Raw genomic sequence first — 24,763 nt, forward strand, 5'->3', positions numbered from 1 at the left:
GTTGGTTGGGCACTGCCCTGTGCACCGAGAGGTCGCCAGTTTGATTCCCAGTAAGGACATGTGCCCAGGTTGCAGGCTCCATCCCCAGGAGGGAGCGTGCAGGAGGCAGCCAATCTATGTTTCACTCTCACATCCATGTTTCTCTCTCTCTCTCTCTCTCTTCCTTTCTCTCTAAAAATGAATTTAAAAAATTAAAAAAAAATTAAAAGGGGAAAATATTCGTAATTTTACCACCCAGAAGTAACTCTTGCAAACATTTTGCTAAATATTCTTCCAGCTCTTGTTTTGCATAATTTAATAATAAATATTAGATTATACTATACATATTTTATAACCTGCTTTCCCCCCACTTTAACTATATCATCGACATAGTTTTGTCACTAAAAACTTTTCTACAATCCTTTATATAGATGTACTTTGCATGAATACTTTTCTATTTTTGAAAATTCATTTGTTGCCAATATTTTGCTATTTCAGCCGAAACTGTGATGACATTCCTGAGTTGAATCTTGATGCATATGTTTGATTACAGTATTTCTTTAGGATGAATTCCTACAATAGGATTGTAGGGTCAGGAAGTATATGGATATGCTTGGGATAATTTCTAGGAGTGAAATTATGAGGTCCAAGTTTAGAAAGGCTTTAAGGCTCTTGATATATTGCGGTTTTGCTCTTTTTTTAAAAAAAGGCTGCCTCCATTTTCAAGAGTGGAACCTCAGTGGTGGAGGAGAGAAGAGTGGTTTTTTTGTCTTCTCAGAATCACCTCCCAGAGGAGAGAGAAATGGTGTGCACTGGGTTATGGGGACCAGCTCTGGGCCCTCTCCCCTCCCTCCCTGCACCCTCCAAGGCACGCTCCCCTTGCATTTCGGTGTAATGACAAAGACCACAAGACTCGGGTTCTAGGTGCCGGTTCCACATTTTACTGACTGAAGTCTTCAGCAAGTCACTTAGGTGTGCTGAGGCCTCAGTTTCCCCATCTAAGTGAGGCTAATTATGCTGCTATGGCGCAGCGGACTTTGTCTCAAAGGGAAAGAGGAGTAAAAAAAAATCAATTCCAAATCTCTATTCTAAGCCGTGCATTTGGTTCAGCCCCACAAGGAAGCAATGGCGTTCAGTACCAAGCTCCGTTTCTGCAAAGATGGTGGCGCCCTGGTGGTGGAGAGCGTTGCATCATGGGATTTCACCCACCTGGCCGGCTGCAGCAGGGTGGGGAGTGACCCCCATAAATTCCTCCCTGTGGCCACCTCTGTCTGCCTCTGTTCTGAGGGTTGGCGTGGTGGCGGGCCCACCGTTGGGATTCCTTGGTTTTATTTAATACACAACCCCTTTCTCCGCCAAATCCAGGCGGCCCCTGGAGGTTCCCATGGCAACAGCACGCCTGGGAAGGACCAGCTTGGGGGGAAAACCAGATTTTTTTTTTTTATTGTAAAAAAACAAAACTGGCCAGAAGCCACAGGCAGGGCAAGCTGGGACAGGCTGTCCGTAGGGGGGCTGGTCCTGAGACCAAAGACAGCGGAGGGGTGAGCGCAGGCGCCGGGCTAGGCTACCTGGAGCGCAGCACCTGGCGCGCTTTGGGTACTTGCTATGACCAGACACCATTCCATGTGTTGTGTTTGCATTGACTTGTTTGATCCTCACGACGAACCTGTGAGGTAGGACCATTATTATCCCTGCCTTACGAGTTAGGGGACCGGTATGGCGAGGTTCAAGTCTGGCAGCCTGCATTCCGGGCCTCTAGGAAGTCATGACTCTCCGGTCCACAGCCTCTGACAATTGATAAAGGATGGTTTCGTTCTACCGTCCCCCAGATTTTGCAAGATGAACATTCTTTCCCTCAGATTGCAGACGAGGAACTCAAAGGTCAGAGTGGCTAAGGGATGGGCCCCGAGTCACACAGCTGGTAGGTGACAGAGCCGGGGCTGGAGCCCAGGGTCCTTTTTCTACTCAGCAGGTCTGGGCCGGCCGCTCCCAGGGGCAGGCGGGCAGGACCGCTTAGTAGAGCTTCAGGGGTTTGCGGGGGGAGGGGCGTGTGTCTGTGCTTTTGGCACGGTGCCAACCCTTCCTCTCCGCGCCCACAGGCCCCGGCCACGGAGGCGGGCCCCTCCCCGCAGGGACGGCCCCTCCTCACCGCGGGCTGCCCAGGCAGGTGGCCTGCCCACACCTGCGTGCTCCCTGGGACAGGCGGCTGGAAGGCACATCTCCCCGCCCCACGCATTCTGTGCGACCAGGCCCCGCTTCCCAACGAGGGAGAAACTCCCAGAGGTCTGTGAGGCCACTGGGACTTCTGGGATTTTTTTTTTCCTAAAAAGAGCGAGGAGCCTCCATTTCCGAGCTTGGAGCCTAGGCTGCGTGAGGTAGGGAGGTCTCTGCCATCCCTAAAGGACACCGGCCTGGTGTTCTCCCCGTGCCCATGTTTTATTTCACATATTGGGTGACCTGTCCCCTGATCTGGTTATTTTCTGGATGGTGGCCTTCGATGTTTAAAAGTCCTACGATGCCTGCGGTAAGTGCAGTGGCCTTCTAACGATCTGTCTTTCTGCCTCATCACCAAGACTATTCTCTATTTCCAACGGAGAGTTACCTCTACGGTCTTGAAGGAAAATCACATTTGCTTAAGATCTGTCATGGCACAGATACTGGTCGTATGCCTTCCCCTTCAGAGCCAGGGTCTCCATGGGAAAGTGAGGACGCCTTTAGACCCACCCCTTCCCACCTCTGCAGAGACAAGGGAGGCAACAGCAGCCTCCGGTCCGGCCAAGTTCCCTCTCAGGCGGTGGGCTAGAGAAGGGGCGGAGACCGGACGGGGCAGAGTTAAGGTCCTCTCCCCAGCTCCATCGGCCTGACTCTCTGCCTCCCTCCAGTTCCCTCTGAAAGGCCCACAGTCCATCCTTAGGACTTGAAGCGGTCCTAAGAGGCTTGGACACCCCAGCTTTCCCCAGCAGCCGCAGACCCCGCCATGCCTCAGCATGAACCCCATGTCTGTCCAATGTCCAGCTGCAAAGGATCAGAGAAGCGTTAGCACACTGCCACCAGCTCCCAGTTTCCTCACTGGGGTGGAAGCCAGCCAGAAGCTTCTCTTCAGAGGACCGGACATCCATGCGCAGGACAGCCTGGCCCCCAAAGGGGAGTGGGCAAGGGGGAGAGGCTGCAGACACAGGGAGAAGGAGAGCCAGAAAGTGAGGAGTGGGGGCTGGTGGGAGAGTGAGCAGAGGGGGGACCGGTGGTAAAAGTATGCCAATACCATGTTGTGATTCCTCGGGGGGGGGGGGAGGGGGATGAGGGAGGGCATCCTGCTGTCTTGAGTACTGAGCACCTGTGCACTCCCCCCGCCCCCCCCCCCCCCCCAGCCTGGCTCAGGCATGCAGTGGGCATTTAGTAAGTGCACACCAGAGCCGGCGGTTCTGTTGATAAGATGACAGCGCAGCACTCAGTCTGCAAAGTCCAGACTTCTGTCTCTCCCACCCCCTGGGAATGTCATAAATAAATCCCTGGGCCTGTTCCAAGAAGAATTTCAAGGCTTCTCTGCGTGTGTGTGCGTGCGTGTGTGTGTGTGTGTGTGTTTTCAGAAACACAACAATTTTACATGCTGCTTGGTATGCAAACTCCTAAGCAACCCACGGGGGAAATGAGGGCTGGGCCCCACCAAGAGAAGGTAGAGGCAGGATCGGGCCAGACTGGGTCAGGCAGGCAGCGGTTAACAGCGTTAGGTCCCAGCCAGCTCTGTAGCTGGCTCCGATAACCTGGCTCCCAGACACCCAGTCGGCCCCAGGCTCAGGTTGCTCAGCCCCCACCCCCTCGGGTTTGGCAGTATTCTCCACCAGGTTTTTGCAAAGTGCTGGGGTCTTAAAATAGCATAAAGGCACACACACTCAGACGCTAGTGTCAATTCCTGTACCACAGAAGGATCACAAAGGAGGGAGAGTGGAGAGGGGGGAGAGAACTGCTGGGCATCTCCCTGAGCAGAGAGCAGTGTGAGTGTGAGGACGGGGTGGGCACTTGGTGTGCGGCAGGGGGTGGAGGAACAGGCAGGAGAAAACTCCCAGAGGGCAAGAACGAAGGACTTCATTTGAACCATTCCCAGGGCCTAGCCCAGTGCCTGGCACATAGACATCCAATACATGTTCCAGGGTAAAGAAATGATGGATGGACCCGTGGATTTGCTAGAACATAAAATGATAGCAATATAGTCCAACTTCAAATAGCAAAATTAGAAATGGGTGCCCCAAAGTTAGAAGATTCTATCCATCAGTAAGTATTTACTGAATGTCGTGAGGGAAATGGAAGTGGTGGGGATTGTGATCTGTCTGGGGAAGGAGAGATGAACACACCCAATAGATGGAGGGTTGGTGGGGGGGTGGCTTCCTGGAGGAATCAGACCCGAGCTCCTTCTGAAGGCAGGGAAGAGTTCCGTGAGCTGGTGTTCTAGCCACGGCTCCTAATCTACGAACAAGACAAACACACTCAAACCCGTGGAAGTGAAAAGAGGATTTCCTGGAAAGACGCATGGAAATCTCAAGGAAATGCACTGTGGGAAATACACCAAATCTCATGGGATCGGGAAAGGCAGGGGGCTGGGTATGTGCTGAGGACAATTTGACTGCTACAGTGGGCGAGCTGGAGGGCATGTGTGCACGTATGCCTACCAGCAGGCATACCTGGGTAATCTCTCTCCCGCCCCTCCCCCCTTCTCCCTGCCGCTGCCCCCTCTCTTCTCCTGGCTCGCCCTGCTACCACATGGCCCAACATGGCTTCCAGGCACTCCTCTGTGGCACCCACCACCATCTAAGTAACTGGGTTTCTACGCCTCGTTAGTTCAAATGCTCATGAAAGAGCAGCTGATTAGCTCGGCCAGTTTATTTTATTGCTTTACTTGGTTCAGATGCCCAACCCTGGTGCAATCATCTGTGGCCAGAGGGCAGACTGTGCACGCACCTAGGAGAAGGGGTGTAGGCAGGTGAGAGCCATACACTCTTGTCATCCAGATATGAAAGAGGGAGCAAGGACTCTCCAGGCACGGGAAGACTATGAACGAGGGTGTGTGTGTGTGTGTGTGTGAGAGAGAGAGAGAGAGAGAGAGAGAGAGAGAGAGAGAGAGAGAGAGAGAGAGAAAGAGAAAGCCAGGATAATAGGGGAGCTGTCAGGGCTAGAATTAGCTGGTGACCTTGGCCAAGTTTTCTAAAATCTCTCTATGTCTCAGTTCCTCATCTCCACAATGGGTAAATAGTAGTACCTCTCTTATGGGCTTGTTGTGAAGAGTAAATAAATAACCTACACAAAGCTCTTAGGAGAGTAAATGGTCAGTCTCTGCACACTATTTTTATGTGTAGGAGGAGATAATTCTGGATGGATATCATGTACAGGACTTTTTTTGGGAGGGGGAGGTGTACAGTGAACTTTATTGGTAGTGGTGCATGACAATGTAGGGCTTCCTAAACCCCTCTCCTTCTTCAGGGGTTTGGGAAGGAACCTGTGGGGATCAGGAGATTCTCAGTGTGGTGGGGGCTTGATTGTGGGCAGGGACTCCCCAGCAGCTGAGGGCCTCTTTTCCTCTCGCTGGGGCTGGTGGTCAGGGGGCTCTTACTCCTGGGAGGCCACGTGGACCATAAGGTTCACTACCCTGTTGCTGTAAACAAATTCATTGTCACACCAGGAAATGAGCTTGACAAAGTGGTCATTGAGGGCAATGCCAGACCCAGCATTGAAGGTGGAGGAGTGGGTGTCACTGTTAAAGTTGCAGGAGACAACCTGGTCCTAAGGATGACCCAGGATGTCCTTGAGGGGGCCCTCTGACACCTCTTTCATTACCTTTTTGATGTCATTGGGTTGGTCAGCTTTCTCCAGGCGGCAGGTCAGATCCAAACCCGACACGTGGAGGGTGGGGACATGGAAGCCCATGCCAGCGAGCTTCCCATTCAGCTCAGGGATGACCTTGCCCACAGCCGTGGCAGCACCGGTAGAAGCAGGGATGATGTTCTGGGCAGCCCCTTGGCCATCTTGTCCCAGCTTCCCAGAGGGGCCACCCACGGTCTTCTGGGTGGCGGTGATGCATGGACTGTGGCATGAGTCCCTTCATGATGCCAAAGTTGTGGATGACCTTGGCCAGGGACGCCAAGCAGTTGGTGACAATCTTGAGGGGGGTGTCACACTTGTCATGGCTCACACCCATCACAAACATGGGGGCATCTGCAGAAGCGCAGAGATGATGATCCTCTTGGATCCACCCTCCAAGGGAGCCCCAGCCTTCTTCAAGGCAGTGAAGGCACCAGTGGACTCCAAGACATACTCAGCACCAGCATCACCCCCTTTGACGTTGGCGGGATCTCGCTCCTGGAAGATGGAGACGGACTTTCCATGGATCACAGGCTTCCCGGTCTCAGCCTTGACGGTGCCTTTAAACTTGCCCCGAGTAGAATCCTACTGGAACGTGTAGACCATGTAGTTACGGTCAATGAAAGGGTCATTGATAGCAACAAAATCCACTTTGCCAGAGTTAAAAGCAGCCCTTGTGACCAGGCGCCCAATAAGGCCGAATCCGTTCACCCTGACCTTCACCGTCGTGTCTCAGGGTTGTGGCTGGCACTGTGCAGGAAGACGCGGCTGTCTGTCCAACAGGAGGAGTGGAGAGCTCCATGTAGAGGTCTTGATTGCCAGTTTTGGATCTTCCTATACAAGTCACTATCTTCTCTGAACTTCAGTCTCTCTGTCTGTAAAACAATGGGATCAAACAAAATACTTTCGAAAATCTGCTCCAGATTTAGGATGCATTCATTTGGCCGGGTGTTATGGGTCAATAGGGAGCCTGTGTGTTTTCAAGGAGTCAGATGACAAAACGAAAGGGACCTTCTCGGAACACAGTTCTGCGAGGTGTGCCTGGTAACGACGGGGAGGCCCGGCCAGGAGGGAGGGCAGGGGTAGCAGTAGCAGCACCAGAAATGTGTGGGATGAGACTCTGGGCTGTGGCTTCACTGAGGGCGTGGAGGAGAGGGGGGCCAGATAGGCAAAAGCTCAGAGGTCCACAACAAGAGGAGGATAACCAGGAGAGCCGTCCTGCTTGGCCACTGGGCATGCCGGAGAGCAACTGAAGTATGAGTCACCAAGGCTGAGGGCACAGACCTGTTTACCAAGGAGGCACTGGGGTAGAACAAGGTCAGTGTGAGGGTTAAAGAAAAGAAAGAAGGCTGGTCTCTAAAGTCATGCAATGGCCTCTGGAGCAGAAAGTGAACGAGAAAAGCCTAGGTTTTCTTCAAGATGGAACAGCTCGTCACCATCCCAAGAGACCACTGAGCACAGACTGCATGCTGCTGACCACATCAGTCCCTGAGGCTGACTAGGGCCTTTGGGCTTCTCGGGCCGGTAGCCGTCCCTCTAACCAGCGTCCCATCCTCAGCCACCAGGCACATCAAGTTCAAGTTCCTTCCATTGCCTAAGCGGCCCTCCCTCTGCTTCCTTCAACTCCCTGGCCCATCTGCTCTCCCCCCAGCCCCTACACCTCACCTCCTACCCCGTCAGCCTCCAAATACCTCCTTTTCCGGTCCCACCCTGGGTTGCTGACCGTTTCCAGAGGAAATTGTACCATCAAAGAAAGAGGCATGTTATGACCTTTACTCTCTGTTCTGCAACCCTAGCCTAATGCCATCTTGGCAATCACTTTCTGCTTTTCTAAGTCTCTGGACACCACTCCATGCTCCACAGTGGCTTTTACAAATTCTCACCACTCTCTTAGAGCACACCCCCCATACATACCATCCTGCCTCCTGACCATATTGTCACAGAACAGGTGGCCATGACTGAAAACAGCCAAGTGACCCTCTCATGCCTAAAAACTTCTTTGTTCAAACCTCTTTCCTCTAGCCTCCAAGAGGGTAACATTCTCCTCCAGGCCAAAGCTACTCCCTGTACCTCTGGGTCTTGATCCTGTGCCCTCATCAACCCTGGGTTCTGGAGTCATCACTCACTCCTTCTTCCTGTATCTTTGAGCAACACTTGGCTCCTTTATAATGATCTGCGTTGCAGTCTCTCCTTCTTACGAAAGCAACAAAACAAAGGAAACACTTCTGTGATCTTGTGTCCTGGAAATCCCCTTTTCTCTCTCTTGTCTAGTTTGGAAATCGATATTTTTAAATTGGATTATTTAGTCTATTTATATTTATTATCATCATGGATATATTTGAACTTATTTTCACTAAGTATCTTATTTTGTGTTTTCTATTTATTCCACCTCAATATTATCCTTTTCCTTTCCTTTCTTGCCTCCTTTTGGATTACTTTTATCTCATTCTATTTCCTTCCTTCTCTCACCCTGGGAGTTTTCCTTCTATTAGTCAATATCTGACAATTGACAAAGTACACATGAGTTCATACACAACTTACACCTTTCAATTAAGCTCTAACTTTTAAAAGGTATCTTCTATGGGCATGAAATTCTAAATTGGCAGTTATTTATTTGTTTTTTTTGGATTTAGCAATGCAGGTTCTATTTCTTAGAATTTTGCCTGTGAGGATTCCTCGTAGTCTGAGTTGAAGATGGGTTCCTCTGAAGACGATTTGCTCTTCTTCCTTCCAGGTCCAGGAGTGCCACCAGCCTGGGGTCACTTGAATCTGAATAGTGTGTAGTTTTTCAAACCACCCAGGTAGGGTGACTGTGGAATAAAATTAAATCATGAAGGCCAACTTGGGGTTATGAATCCTCAATGACGATTCCCCCCCCCCCCCCCATTCTCACTCAGAGGCAAGATCCAGGTCAGGCAATTTCCCTTCCAGTCTTCTGGAAGAGTGTTCCTAGTTCATTGGTCAAATGAGGGTATTATCACCCTTTGTGGTCACAGCTTTATGCAGATGGTCACTTATTAGACTGCCCACTTTGGGCAGACCTAGGTTTTGTGTCCTGTCCCCTATATCCAGCTCGCCTTAGAAAACCAAGGTTCAGCCCTGGCTGGTTTGGTTCACCGGATAGAGTGTCGGCCTGCAGACTGAAGGGTCCTGGGTTCGATTCTGGTCAAGGGCACATGCCCAGGATGGGAGCTCGATCCCCAGTGTGGGGCGTGCAGGAGGCAGCTGATCCATGATTTTCTCTCATCATTGATGTTTCTAGCTCTCTCTCCCTCTCCGTTCCTCTCGGAAATCAATAAAAGTATATTAAAAAAAGAAAAGGGAAAAAAACGCGCACAAACAAACGAAAATCAAAGTGCAAGTTCACCTGGTATACAAATGTTCTCAAGGGGAAAGCCAGCTTTGGTGTTCTGCTCTCCTATCTTTGTTCCTTAGTTTGGACTTGAGTGTTCTTCACTTTCTAGATTGTTTATCAAGCATTTTGAGTTGTTTCTTCAGCAGGAAGAATGTGGTCTATCATTCTGAAGAAAACCCAAATTTCCCCTTCCCGTCACAGCCAAGTTCTTTTAAAGCATAGATGGCCTTCAGTCTTTTTAAGCCTTCACCTCCCATTCCCTTGTAGCCTCCTGAAGATGGGCCTCCACACCGTCTTCCAGTGAACCTGCTCAGGTAAACATGACCAACGGGCTTCAAGTTATCAAACCCTAGACACGCTTTGCTCCTCATCTCACCTGAACCCTTCTTAACATTAGATACTGCTGACCTCTTGAACCCCGCTCCTGCCTTGGTTTCTATTCTTTCCAGGTTCTCTTCTATTTCTCTGATCGTTCCTTCTCTGTCTACTTTTTTCCTATAGTATTGATGTACTTCCGGAATTCTCTCACCGCCTCCCCCTGCCCCCACCCCGAGTTGTTTGAATAGGTATTATATGCTACTGACTTCCAAATCCATATCTCCATGGCTCCAGGTACCTCCAGGAGGCCTCAATGCCCAGTGGGGGAACTCAACATCTTCCTCCCAACCTGCTCTTGCTAATCTGCTAAAAGGAGCCACCAAGCAGCCGGGCAAGTCAGATTGCCCTGGAGTGGTTTGGGGCCATCCTCATTTCCTCCTCACTTCCTTTATCCAATCACGCCTGCAGCTTCTACCTCTTTCAAACCTCTTGAATCTATTTCTCTTTCCCATTTCAGTTGCTGCTGCCTCGGGTCAGGTCCTCCTCCTACCTTGTCTGGGCCACTGAAATTGCCTCTGGTTTCCTTTCTCCAATCATCTGCACAAAGTTCAGGTTCATTTGGATCAGCAAAGTCGTTTTTCTAAAACACAAATGCGATCACTTTCCCTCCTTGCTTAGAACCCTTCTAGTGTCCTGGAGAATACGATACTTCCAAGTGTATGTCCATGTCTGTCTGTCTTTCCAACACGACCTTTCAGCTCCCCCACCATCCTTCTTCACTCTGCACTCCCTGGGGGCCTGCCATGCTGTGCACAGTTCCCTAAATGCCAGGCAATTTCATTGCAGTATCTCGCTCATACTGCTCCCTGTGCCAGGAACAATCTCCTGCCTTCCCTTGCCCCATACAAGCCTGTCTATCTAGGAAACATTCTTTTGTCTTCCCAGAGTCAGCTGTAGCATGGCCTGTCCCTGAAACCCTTCCCGCCTCCTCAGCTTGTCCCCACAGAGTTGAATCATCATGCCCTCCTAACTGCCCTCTCCGACCCTTCACAGGTGTATGCTATACCACCTCACCCGAGGATATGTTTCTTGGTTTTTAGAGAGAGGAAGAGAAAGAGAAAGAGAGAGAGAGAGAGAAAGAGAGAGGAGAAACATCAAACATCGATGTGGGAGAAAAACATTGATTGGTTACCTCTTGTACATGCCCCAACCGGGGACGAACCTGCAACCCAGGTATGTGCTCTGGCTGGGAATCGGACCCCCAAACCCCCGGTGTACGGGATGACGTTCCAACCAACTGAGCCACTACAGCCAGGGCAACACCTTGTTGCTTTTTTTAAATACATGTTTTATTAGATTGTAAGTTCCATGAGGGCAAGAACGTATCTATGTTTATACGTTGTGCCTTGGATATGATGTGTTTAATAAGTGTTTGCAGAATGGATGACTGAAGAGGGGCTATTGCCTTCCTGGGATTAATAACACCGCTATTTGCGCACCAAGGCAAACTGTGCTGAGTTCCCCAAGAGGTGGGCTGTCTTGACTTGCTGCAAGCAAGAAGGCAGCTGTAGCACCAGGTGGTCTCGTCAGTGGAGCCCGGGGAGGAGGACTTTTTCCTGGAAAAGGGAATCCTGGCAGCTCTGGGGAATCTCTGACAAAGGGACAGAGCAGGGCTGACAAGGAGTTCATAGACTGTGATGTGGGTCCCGCCCTAAAGTTAAAGAGGCTTACAGAAATGGACACTTTGCTGAGGCCTTCATGGGTGGTAAGAGAGCCAGGCTGCAGCAGGGAGCCGTCTGTCCCCATGCAGCTCGGGACCTAAAAGGCAGGGTCGATGCATCACCTAGGACAGTGGTCGGCAAACTGCGGCTCGCGAGCCACATGCGGCTCTTTGGCCCCTTGAGTGTCACTCTTCCACAAAATACCACGTGCGGGCGCACACGTACAGTGCGATTGAAACTTCGTGGCCCATGGGCAGAAGTCGGTTTTCAGCCTGGGCGAGTCTATTTTGAAGAAGTGGCGTTAGAAGAAGTTTAAGTTTAAAAAATTTGGCTCTCAAAAGAAATTTCAATCGTTGTACTGTTGATATTTGGCTCTGTTGACTAATGAGTTTGCTGACCACTGGCCTAGGAAATCTCTGACCTGAGCAGCTGCCTCAAACTCTCAGGAATAGGGTGTGAAGGACATTACTAACCTCCCTCCCCTACCCCATCGAGCCTAATCTCCCACCTTCAGCTGGCTCTGGAAGATCAGCCCCTGAAAAAAGCATGAGATGCTTCCATGTTGAAGAAGGACAGGACCAGCAGGCTGTGGCGTTGACACTTAATTATACGTGAGCCTGGGCAAATCACTCACCTTGCTTAGGTCTCAGTTGCCTCGCCCATAAACTGAACACACCCTGACATGCCTCAGCCACTTCACGGGATTATAGTAAAGGTCAAAGCATCATTGTAAGAATAGCCATTCTCTTTATATCACTTCCTATGCGTCAGAGACTATGCTAGGTGCCATGCAATGTCTTCAGCCGTCCTCACAACTCCTCTATGAGGTAGAACTATTATCAGCTCCATTTTACAGATAAGTGAATCGAGGTTTAGGGAGGTAAAACGTCTTGCTAATGTCCAATGCTAGCAAGTGGGCTGAGTGAGGTGGCGTTCGATCTGGGGACCCAGTGGTCCGGGTGCCTGGGCCGTATATTCAGGTATGTGGCTGACCTTGCAGTTTAGGAGCAGAGCTACCACCGGGCCCCTCCGGGACTCTCGGTCTTGCGGCCACAGTGGCAGCACTGAGTGAGATGTAGGGAAGAACAGTCCCTTCCCCGGGGCCTCAGAGACGTGCCCCAGAGGGCTCAGCCTTCCCTTCCCAACCACAGGGGTTGGTCAACATACTGCATTGAATAGTGGCCCCTAAAATTCATACCCAGCCAGAACCTGTGAATATGAACTTACTGGGACGTAGGATATTTGCATATGTAATCAAGTTAAATTACTTCAGCTCCTACTGGGTTAGGCTGGACCCTAATTCAGTGACTGGTGTCTTTATAAGGAGAGAGGAATTTGGACAGAGATACCCACACAGAGGGAAGACGACCATATGAAGACGAAGGCAGAGATTGATCAGCAAGGCTTCCACAGCCAGGGACTGGGGAAGAACACCAAGGATTCTGGGAACCACCAGAAACCAGAAGGGACGGGGCCTGGTTCTTCCCCAGAGCCTTCAGGGAGAACATGGGCCTGCTGACACCCTGGTTTCAGGTTTCCAGCCTCCAGAACTGGGAGAGACTACATTTCTGTTATTTTAAGCTATCCAGTTTGTGGTGTTAAAGCAGCCCCAGGAAACTAGCACGGTCACCGAGTGCTGTGCCCACCACAACTGGGAGCCCCAGGGTGTGGGTGCAGCAGAGTTTGGGAGACCAGTTTAATGGACTAGAGAAGGGAGGTGCCTATTGGGGGGGGGAGGGGGGTAGGGAAGTAGGGAGGGGGAGGGAGAGCAGTATAAAAATAAGGTGTTTACTCATCTAGCTACACTGACCCATTTGTAGACAGTGCCTCTGCATGACTTTGCACGTGTGCGTGTTGGGGCAATGTGTCTACAGTCTTGTTTTTTTTCTGGTGAGGATGGGGCTTCTTCAGGTTGGTGATGACTTACAAAGTGAGGACTTCATTTGAGAAACTCCTCCTTTCACCCTTTGCTCACCGTTTCCAACCCTAGATCCTAGACGATAAAACTGGACTTTGGTTAAAATACTTGCCCAAGTTGTCGGTCGGTAAGAAAAGGAGAATTCAGATCCATAATTCTGGCTTTTTTTTTTTTTTTTACAATCTCAAGCTCTTTCTCAAGCCAAAGAAAGTAAACTCTTTTCAGGAAGATAGAAGTGATTTTATCTTCTATAAGTATTTTCCCTGAATTTGAAAGTAACACTTTGTTTATTTGTAAAAGGTTTAGAAAACACTGAAATGTTTAAAGAAAAAGTAAAAAATTATTCTGGCAGTGACTACTGATAATATCCTCCTGGTCCTTTTCTACGCAGATATATGGTATATTATAATAAAATTAGAATAATACTGTAAACAGTTTTGTGTGTTTTTTAAATCCTCACCCCAGAATATATAAGGGGTCCCCAAAAATATATACATACTTTTATAACTGATAATCAATTTTGAAAATGAACTGTATGTTAATAAACACTGACTTTATAATCACTTAAAGCATGTATCATTTTGGGGGACATCCTGTATTTCCATTGATTTGAGAGAAGGGGGAGAGACAGAAATGGGTTGCCTTCTTAGGGGTCCTGACCCTGACCAGGGATGGAACCCGAAACCTAGGTATGTGCTCCGATTGGAATTGAACCCTCAACCCTTTTGGTGTATGGGACCACGCTCCAACCAACCGAGCCACACCACAGGGCACATCTTCGTATTTTGCTTTTTAATTTAATATTATCTCATTTATCATTATCATTCACTGAACCTTTTCTCACTTCATGGCTTTTTATAACCATACCTTTTAATTACTAAATAATGCTCCATCGTATGGATGGGCCATAATTTTTTTTGTCTTTTATAATTGCCTAGTTACTAGCCATTTACAACGATAAACATGCCACAGTTAAAACTTTTCATAAGCATTTATTCTGTATTATTTCCGGAAGACAGACAGGGGATAATACCGGGCCAAGGGGTCTGTGAGTATTTTAAGGCATTATATACATAATGCCAAATTGTTTACCCAAAAGGTTCTACCTGGGAGCAGCATGTGAGCCTCTCAAGCACGCTCACCAAAGAGCCTTAGAATGTTCTGAAAGGGGGCATCCCGTCACTGATCATACAGGTTGCTGGGCGCCCAGAGGATTGCAGACGGTTGCGAAGACCCTGCTGGGACCGGAGGCTAGGCAGTGGGGTGAAGGGAACCAGAAAACGCAGGGGGCTCGCGGGACATTCGATGCGGGGGAGGAGGCTGGTGCTGATAAGATAACCGCACTGGGTGGGGTGCCGGGGAGGGCGGAAGCTGCGCGTTCCCCTCGGCTTCCTCCGAGCCGCACTGGAACGCGCCGGTGAGGGGGACCGAGGGGCACACCCCTCCCACCCCTTTAACAGGGACACTCCCCTTTAAGGCGGGCGCCCGCGCGCACCCGGCCCCGCCCTTCGGGTGCGCGCGCGGCGGCCGCGGGGCCGGCTCCGCCGGGAGCGCACGTGCCGGCGCCGGGCGGCGGAGCGGGAGGCGGGAGCGGGGCCGCGGGAGGAGGGGAGGCGCCGGGGGCGCGCGCGCGCGCTGGGCGCTGCTGGGCTGCGGCGGCGGCGGCGGCGGCGGCGGCGGTTACTATGGCGGAGTCGGCCGGAGCCTCCCCATTCTTCCCCCTCGTCGTCCTCCTGCTCGCCGGCAGCAGCGGGTCCGGGCCCCGGGGAATCCAGGGTGAGTCCGGGGGCGGGGGGCGGGGGCCGGGATGGAGAGGGCCGGGCGAGGGCGAGGCCTCGCGCCGCGGCGCCTGGGCTACAGCGCGCCCCTTCCCCACGCGCACAATATGGCCGGGCGGGGGGCGCGGAGGAGTCGGGGTGACCCCAGTGTCTTCTCCTGACCCCCTAGGCTCCGCCGTCCAGCCTCGACCGAGCTCACGCCGGGCCCCTGAGGACTCGAGCCCTCTTCCAGGCGGAGCTGGATTCGGGGAGCTCTCGGGGGTTGTGCTCCAAGCACCCCTATATTTCATAAAGGGAGTGCGGGCTTCTTTCCAAAAATGTGCAGATCATGTTTTCGCCCCTCCGCTTGTCCAGCGGCGGGGGTCTTCATTTCCTCTCTCCAGATGCTCCTGGGGGGATGCCTTTTCTCCCGCCAAGATTGTGGGGCTGCGGCGGTAGGGGCTTTGCTTTCCAAGGTATCCAGGTGCGGAGAGCCCTTGCGCACCTCCGATGGTAGGGGAAGGGGTCTCTAACCTCTCCTTCCGACCCTGCACTGGGGGCATCTCTTCGCCTCCCGCTCCTCCCTCCCTCCCTCAGGTTCCGGGCAAGGGGGTCACATTTCCCCTTCACGCAGCCCCTGGAGTTCAGTGGGGCACTCCCCCCACCTCCAATACACGTGCCCTGTGGGAGCTCTTTGGGGGGAGTGGGACGAACAGGCCCCTCCACCGGTTAGGAGTTTGCCTTTGGAGTCCCCCTGACCCTAGGAAACCAGGTTCCAGAATGGTTAATCTTCATCTAGGTGTGTTTGCTTTCCATCTCGCCTCCCCCACCCCACCCCAGGGGGCCCATTCAGTTGCTCACTTCATGGATGCCTTTCAGGTGAAATCCTAGAACCCGCCTCCAACCCTCAAGATTATTTAAAGATCCCACCACTGGACCCGCTCCCTGGCCCTTGGTCAGTACTTATTTACCTTCCCCTACGACCCCTCTTAACTCCCCCTCCCCCCCTCACATTCCCCCACCCTCACACACCCGTCACCTTCCAGCCCCCACCCTTCCAGCTGTAGAGGTAGGTGCCTTTCTGTGGCACCCTTAACTGGGCGTGTTATTTAGGAGGCTTTGTGGGGCTGAGAAGAGCAGATGAAACCCTAAGATATTTCATTTAAGAGAGTTGTCTCCGATGTGTTTTGGCATTGGGGTAGCAGATGAAGGTTATATTTGGCAGTTATATTGAAGTGATTATTGACCCACACATGGATCTGGGAGAGACGGTCGGGATTGTATGTGCTCTCATGTACGAAGCCTGCTGCTTTGACTTCTCAGCAGCCCCTAGCCTGTCAGCAGTGGGAGATCAAGTGTGTGTTCTGTGGCTCTCCTCTCCACTACACATAATGATTCTCAGGTGGGTTCAGGCTCCTTTAATGCACCAGACAATCAAGAAAGGGCCTCATCCCACTTTGGAGTGTCAAAGACAAGTTCATTCTCTCCAGCTCTCATACTTGTTCCCAGTGGGGTAGCCTGTGCGGTGGGGTCTTTGTTCAGTGGCTGATACTCCTGTTAAGCACCTCGTGTGTTCCTGGGTCTCCATGTGCCGTGCTCGGTGATACGCCGTAGTTTCTGATCAACACAGGGAAGGTGTATGAACACAGCCTGACATTTAAGATCATGGTTTTCGTGAAGAATGTTTTCTGGGCCTTATTGTGGGCCATGCTTTTGGAAAGTGTAACATCGTGTTATTTCTCTACTGGGGTAGTAAATAAGGAGACTTGGCCTTCATGTTTGTCATCTGATATGTGTATGAATAAATCTTTAAATTCCTTCCGTAGGAATTTTTATCCAGTCCCTGCTGTATGCAAGATTTTTAACAGCCGTTTCCCTGTTAACTTGTAGTGTCTGTGGGCTTGTTGTGAGCTTAGTTAAGAATGTTTAATTGATAATCCAACTGGTTCTGAATGGGGCAGAGTTCATTTTATTTTTTTTTGTAACCTTCCTAAAATGGATGTTTGTTGGGGTGAGATGGGTGGTCAAAATAGGGAATTAGTTTCTTTTTTTGGTAAATTGGAAATTGGGTTGTGTGTCCAGCAAACATTCTCGAAGGCCTTTAAACTTCTTGGCCAGACACTACAGTTTTTTCCGGGACACAGCTAGTTGCCAATAGTGCATGCTACAGAGACCACTGTTGCAAAAGGCCTAAAGTAAAACGTCAGTTCTGGGAAAAGAGAGGCTGATGATAACAAGAAGTTGATTGCTTTCCTCCCCTGCACTTCCTCTGTGCGCTGGGCTTCCCTAGGTGGGCTGGAGGAGCCGGAGCCCAGCCCTGCCGCCTGCTGCTGGGGCATGCCATGAGGACAGCCAGGGATAGGTGTTTCTGTTAATTACTGAATTAACTTCGACTTGGTAAAAGGCCAGTGATAAGGCGAATGGCTTCCAGGTTATAAACAGCATCCATTTGATAGGTGTAGCATGTTTTAAGGCCTCTCTTTGGAATATTCACATTAGTATTTAAAAATGAAAAATGGCATTAGTTAGTAACAGAACACACTCCTTTCTTAAGACAAAAGCAATAATGGCAACATTTGAGCTTCTGATAGGTACATTTTGAATTTCTTTGAACAGACTGAAAATCTCATTTCAGGCCAAGTCTTGTAACTATTCAGTGGACGTGGTTTTGAAGTACAGTTGAAAGTGAACTCTTGTGGAGAGGAAGGGAATCTCTGATTAGTTTTGTTAAAAGCTCCTGGAACAGATGTGATTGAAACATAGTAAAATGGCTACTCTGGCTAAAGGTTAGAGCCGGAGGGAGGGAGGAAGCTGGTTTCCAGCCCCACAACTTCGTTCCCTTTCAGGTTGTCCTTGAGTAAGTCACTTAACCTGACTGTGCTGCCTCAGTTCTCCCTCTGTAAAGTGAGGAAACAATCTGTGTCACTCTGATTGGGACATTAGTGGGACTGACTGATAGCCAGTTGGCTGGGAGGTATTTTTAGACACAGTTTCTGACTTCACTGAACAAGCAAAGTTGCGTTACTTTCTATCTTATGGAGCAGAATAACATACTGTCGGGATTGATAGAAGGGCCACCGCGTCACAGTGTGGTTAATTTCTGATTATTTGTGCATTTTTGTAGATGAGTCAGATTTCCTCAGTTAATTTCTGTCTTTTGACAGGCTCTTCCATCGTAGACCCGGCAGCATACCTGTGCTAATCAAAAACAGTCTGGAGGGAGTGACCTGCTTTAGGCTTTATTGGTTTGGCAACGTTTTAATTCTTACGCAACTCTGGGTATGTTTATGGCACTATGTAAATGTTACATAAGAACATGGAGGCTGCGAGGTGGCCGGAACGGTGCCTGTGAGCACAGGAAGGTTAGGCTTCATCCTAAAGGACCTTGGGAACCTGCAATCAGTGCACGGAGAAGCGGCACTTCATTTCCCTCTGGAAGCCTTTTTGGTTGATTGTGTCTTTCAGGTGGACTGCTGTGTTATAAATAGGTTTACTCTCCACTGGTGAGCTAATTGTAACCTTGCTACCAAAATATGAATCAGAAGGCGAGGCGAGGAGACGCGCTGCTGCTTTCAGCAGGTCCTGTGGAAGCCGCTTGTTGCATTCTGGAACATGAGTTGAATTGCGTTGCAGTCTGTTCTCATAATAACTCAGGAGTACAGGGTGTTGGGGTGGAATGGAATTGTCAGTTCATGGTGCTGTAGGGCTTTCTTTTTGAAGGTTAAATTAGAATACTGAAGTGGCTCTTTTGTTTTAATTTTGAAATCCTTATTGTTTACTGTTCAGTTTTTGCTCAGAGCAGCAGTGAACATTAATTCTGGAATCCCGCCCCTTTGTCTTGAACTCTCGTGTTGTTTGTCTGGTATAGTAGGGGTTGATGTAAGGGGGTCTTATCTCATTTTCCTCTCTGTATTTACACAATGAAAATCCTCGAGTCCTCTTTCTCACCAGCCCTGCCGCTGCTGGAAGTGCTGCCGCACCCGGCGCCCACCAGGGCCGCCTCGACGGGCTGCCGAAGCCGCTTAAGGGCTCGGCTGCTCAGCCCTGACGGCCCCCAGTCTAACTTGCACGCTCTCGCTCTGCAGGCACTGCTTCCTGGCCGGGTTCCAATCTCTGCTCGTGGTTTTGCTCGCCTCAGTTTCTCTCTCACACGCTTTCACCTGAGCTTGGGCTCCAGAGGCACCGTCTCGGCCCTGGTGTGTCCCCCTGCCCCTGGCTTCTCTGCCATGGATAAAGGTAGCAGCGGGGGAAGCTGCTATTGCAGAGTGTCCTCGCATCTCTCTGTCCCTCACTCTGTAGAGCTGCCAGAATTTAGTGGTGAAGTTTCCATCCCAGGTAATCTCACCTGCTGTCTGCGTTTCAGACGGTGCTACTTCTGGCAGCTTGGGGGTTCTCTCTCTCTCTCTCTCTCTCTCTCTCTCTCTCTCTCTCTCCATGTAGTCTTTTTTTTCTCTCTCTCTTCACTTAGTCTTAAGCCTGCATTTGTCTTGCTAAATATATTAAATTTAACATAATAAAAGTAACTACTTCTCCCTTTACAGTATCAATCAACCCTAATATTTACACAATTACATACAGGAGAATTCTTTATTTATTCAGATGGGTATGTGCCTGGAATGGTTCTTGGCGTGAGGAAATAACAGAGAACAAGATGGACAGAGATCCATAAATCCCTGATTGTCATGGAATTTACAACTGCAGTGGCTTAGGCTGAAAATAAAGAAGTAAACACAGTGATCCGTTGTGAGTGCTGTGAAGACAAAAAACCAGGATGCTGGGTTCGCGGGTGCTGGGAGCTGCCCTTTCACATCCACCTCAACTCTGTAAAACGGGGTGTTGCACTCATCTCGTCACTTGTGGTCGTTACGCTCTATAAAGTCAGCTGGAACACTGAATTACCAAATACAGAGCCAGTGTTCCCGGGGAAACAGAGGGTCAGGCTCCTGTGAGCCGCTGGTCACACATTACACCAGTCAGTGCATCCCCTGGTCTTCGTATTTCTAGTTAAGACACCTTGTTTAACATATTTATTAAACATTGAACTCAAGGCCAATAGCACTATAACACATGCCTGAACAAAGCTTTTCTAACGTATGTATTTTCTCTGTAAGGCACATCATCTTCTTAGCATTTCAGCACTACTCTTGAAGGCCATTTTAAACTGAAATCACCAACAAAACCACAGAAAGGCAAAAAGCACTGCGCTAAATAGACCATGAAGAGGACGCATACTTGCAGTGTAAGAGCTGAAACAGGCAGAGCGCTGCCTGTCCACCTCAGCTGGGGCATGAGCCTTGGGTGTTCAGACTTCCGGGCACATGTTCAGATTTTTCACCCCTCAGTGCATGTCCACAAATGACCATGAGAGCATCGAGAGTACCGATTTGGGGGTTACAAGTAAGGTTTAGCAATTAGGCTGATTCACAACTACAGAATCTATGATTGATAAGGATCAACTGTATTTTGTTAAAGCTGCTCAAATAATTGTGGGTGAGAGAAAATTATACGGACATTCAAGGACTCCTACTAAATGGTTTCATTGAACCAGGATTTTAATATATATAGTTAGAAGTCCCATTTTCAGCCTGTAAATAAATTACACACACACATATATATACACACACATAGGGAGAGGGAGAGAGAGAGAGAACTGTGGTGTCTAAAGATTCTTTTAACACATGTTTATTGAGCACCTACCATATTCCAAACACTTGTTTACAGTAAACAAAAGGAGACAGAAATGCCTTTCTTCATGAAGCTTACCTTCCTGGCAGGTGAGATAGTCAGTAAAGAAATAAAATGTTTCTACAGCCCACCCTTTACCTCCCACCCCCAAGACCCCCAGCCTTTGGTATACACACACCTCTTCCAGTTATTCAGTCAAACATGAATGTAGGTACTACTGTGAAGGGAGTTTGTACATGTAATTAAGGTCCCAAATAAGTTGATCTTCGTATAGGGAGACTGTTATGGTAGACAGAACCTAATCAAGCTAGCTAGCCCTTTGAAAGCAGAGAATTTTCTCAGCTGACTGCCAGAGAGGAAGGCAGAGATACTCCAGCTGGCTTGAAAGAAAATAAACATCTGTATATGAACCGCCCACGGGGCCACGGGGGCCAGGAACTGCAGGCCGACTAGGAGCTGAGTGAGAGTGGTCCCTGGCTGTCAGCGTCGGGGGAAATGGGGATCTCAGCCCTTGTGCACAAGGCAATGGGGTTTGCCAACAAACAATGAACTTGAAAGATACTTGAGACCTGGTACTTGGCCATCCCATCGCTCGACCTTGCATGTGAAAAGTGCTTTGACCACGTGGCTTTCATCTACTGCCTGTTGCCTTGTCCTAGCTATTTGTGAGTGTTTGGAGGAGAGAGGAAATTGTGGGTGCTTTGGCTATAGTGTTTTCTAGGTGATTGTGATGTGTATACACACATACACACACACACACACACACACACACACAGGGTGGGGCAAAAGTAGGTTTACAGTTGTGAGTACGTGGAACACAGTTTATTCTTGTATTATCACTTATTAATTATTGTATTTATTTTTAAGTAAGTATTTGTGGTGAACCCACCTTGCCCCAAATCTTCATTTATTATCTTGGTATATGTTTGTGTATTACATTTTACAATTGTATTAGGTAAGATTGAATCAGATTCGATCAGTGTTCGTTTCTAATATCCAGACCAAGCTAAATGAGAGGGATACTGAGGAGCCTGTCTTTGCCCTTTAGAAGTTTATACACAGATTGACTTTTTGTCTGCTTATTGGAACAACCACAGAATTACGAAGAGTTCATACCCTTATTGACTGGATGACAGTAGTAATAAAAGCTTCTGATTGACTGAATGTTTACTGCATACTCAAGCGTTGAGCGGAGGCACTCTTGTCCCCATTTTACCTAGGAAACAACTGGGGCTTACAGAGGTTAGGCCATGGGCCGAGCGAGGTCCGTCTGACTCCAAAGCATGTGCCCTAAATACTGTACTTTATAGTATGATGCCTACTCAAGTAATTTTCTAACCAGGCTCTGCCTCCAGTCTCCGAGTTTTCCTCCATCCCAGTGCTGAATTTAACTTGGGAAAATACACCTTCTGCATCTGATGGCTCTACCGTTTTTATGTGGCCTCCAGGATCAATGCCAGACCCCTTAGCCTGGCATCGCAATCCGTCCAACCTGGCCTAGTCTCTCTTACTGCCCCATCTGTGGCTGGCACCTTGATATTGTTGCATCTGCCATTCACTGTGGACCTAACATGCCTTGTGCTTTTCTTGGCCTTGCCCTTCTTTTAGCCAAATCCAACATCCTGCAATGTGGACCTTCTTTGTCCTCCTGTCTTTCCCCGGTCAGTGATCCTCTCCTCTCTGCTTTTCTCTTTGGTCCTTATTGGTAGTATGGAGGTTTTTCGTTGTCTGCTCCTCCCATTCTCCCACCCTCTAGCCCCCAAAATTGTTGCTAGAAACTGGCTTATTCTTCTTTACATGGCTTTGTCCTGTCACAGAGCCTTGCATACTTTAAGTACATGATAAATTACCTTATTTCTGACCTCTCAGCAAAATCCTAGGTAAATAATTCCAATTCTGACCTATAATTTTATCATCTTCTGTATATGCAGTTTTTATCGCAGTTACTCAAAAATAGTACATGTTGTGAGTTACTTGGAATGTCATATCTCTCTTCCTACCTCACCTCTTTCATCTCCATTTATTCTACCACCTATTTTATTCCAGCCAAATTAACGTGATTTCAACCTCATCAGTTTTATTCTCAGCCCTGGCTGAATTTTTTTTCTTCTCTTTCAAACAACCATTCCTATCCTTTTTCTACTCATGTACACCATCTCCTTTCCACTCATCCATAGTATCGTAAATAGATCAGGAAACAAATACAAAATATCACCATAAATATCCTCCCTGCCCTAATGAGCCACAAATATGTCTACTTATATACAACAAAGAAAGAAAACAATGTTTTGCATGTTCATTGTAAACTGCTAGTAAAGGAGAATTACCAAGTTACTAGTAGATAGTTTAAATATAGCGGCTGAGTCTGGAACATTGGACATGCTCCATCATAATGATGCCACTCACTCTGGTTTTACCTTGACATTCTCCCAAACAGCAGGTGGGCCCTTGCTGGATGTTCAGGTATTTACAGTCAGCCATAAATTAAGTTGCATTGACAGGTCTCTTTAGCATAAACATCAAACATCTCTTTTGAGCGAGAACAAAGCTTTCATTCTCCAGACCTGAGGCTTAGGGGTGAACTTGTTTAAACAGCTCTCCAAGTAGAATGTCAGAAAGGCAGTTTGTAGAATAGATATAGTGTGAAGCTGGCTTTTCAAACACCTTTCTCTCATGCAAACTCCATTCCGAGACCTTTTCCCAGATTGGAATTAAATACCAAGTTTATCAAGTGTTTTATTGTTAAATCTGTGTGTGTGGTTTTCTCCCCTCCTCATACAAATAGCTTCCTTTATGAAGTCAGTTACATTTTTTTCATAAGTGCTTTTACCAGTACATTGTGTGTGTGTGTGTGTGTGTGTGTGTGTGTGTGTGTGTGTGTGTGTTTAGGTACCACCACTACACATATGAAATTTGACTTTATTATGGCTCTTGGGAACTTGAGAGGTTTTGTTTTACAATCACCTTGTGAAAGGTGAAGGTGTAACTTGGGTCTTTTTTACCAATAACATCTGATCACTTTACTGCAAGATTTTTTCACTTTGGTTAGTTAGAGCTTTGGCTGCTGGTACAATGGCAGTGCCCCATTATTCCCCCTACACTTCCCCTTTTCAGGAAAACCTACCTCTGTTTTGTGACAGTTTACTGCCAAACACCACCTTCTTTAATGTTATTTAAAAAATAACATTAAAATTTTTTTTTTATTGATTTTACAGAGAGGAAGGGAAGGGGGATGGGGAGAGAGAGAGAGAGAAACATCAATGGGTTGCCTCCCGCATGCTACCCCACACACCCAGACCAGGGATTGAATCTGCAACATGGGTATGTGTCCTGACTGGGAATCAAACCTGCCACCTTTGGTGTATGGAATGATGCTCCATTCAACTGAGCCACACCAGCCAGGTGATACCTCCATTTTATACACACACACACACACACATACATATATACACACACACACACATACATACATACATATACGTGTGTGTGTGTGTGTGTGTGTATTATTGATTTCGGAGAAGAAGGGAGAGGGAGAGAGAGATAGAAACATCAATGATGAGAGAGAATCACTGATCAGCTGCCTCCTGCATGCTCCCTACTGGGGATCAAGGCCGAAACCTCGACATGTGCCCTGACCAGGAATTGAACTGTGACCTCCTGGTTCATAGGTCAACACTTAACCATTGAGCCACGCTGGCCAGGCAACACCTCCATTTTTAAATTAAGGATTTTCATAAGCACATTGGCTGTTGTCTAGATCAATAATTACTGTAGCCCTAGCCAGTTTGGCTCAGTAGATAGAGCGTCGGCCTGTGGACTGAAGGGTCCCGGGTTGTCAAAGGGGTGGGGTGGGGGGAATTAATTTGCTTTCTGGATATTTAATATAAATGGAATCATACAATGTGCTACTTCTTTCACTTAACATAATGGTTTTTAAAAGTTTATCCATATTGTAGTATATGTCAATAACTTACTTTTGTAGCTGAATAATACTCCATTGTATGAATATACCATATTTTGTTCACCCATTCATTATTTGATGGGTATTTGGGTTGTTTCTACCTTTTGATTATTGTGAATAGTGCTGTTACGAACATTTGTGTACAAATTTTTGTGTGAACACTTGTTTTTAATCTTTTGAATATACTATACCTAGGAGTAGAATTACTGGGTTATATGG

At 48.5% G+C, this 24,763-nt stretch overlaps 1 protein-coding gene and 1 pseudogene across 2 annotated transcripts in view; one reads left to right on the forward strand and one right to left on the reverse strand.

Annotated features, from left to right (window-relative positions):
- Positions 1-5,577: 5,577 nt before the first annotated feature.
- Positions 5,578-7,762, reverse strand: LOC307101042 (glyceraldehyde-3-phosphate dehydrogenase-like; annotated as a pseudogene). Its single transcript has 2 exons — positions 7,744-7,762; positions 5,578-6,560 (listed from the first exon to the last, which is right to left on the reverse strand). The product of its transcript is annotated as a glyceraldehyde-3-phosphate dehydrogenase-like (transcript).
- A 6,987-nt stretch (positions 7,763-14,749) lies between these two features.
- ACVR1B (activin A receptor type 1B) overlaps positions 14,750-24,763 on the forward strand; it is a 32,706-nt gene continuing 22,692 nt past the window's right edge. The window contains exon 1 of the mRNA XM_079774152.1: positions 14,750-14,917. Within this exon, the coding sequence (XP_079630278.1) occupies positions 14,827-14,917 (91 nt within the window). The 5' untranslated portion in view covers positions 14,750-14,826. The remainder of the gene's footprint in view (positions 14,918-24,763) is intronic.

This window comes from Cnephaeus nilssonii (assembly GCF_951640355.1).
Source record: "Cnephaeus nilssonii genome assembly, chromosome: 6".
NCBI classification, from domain to species: Eukaryota; Metazoa; Chordata; class Mammalia; order Chiroptera; family Vespertilionidae; genus Cnephaeus; species Cnephaeus nilssonii.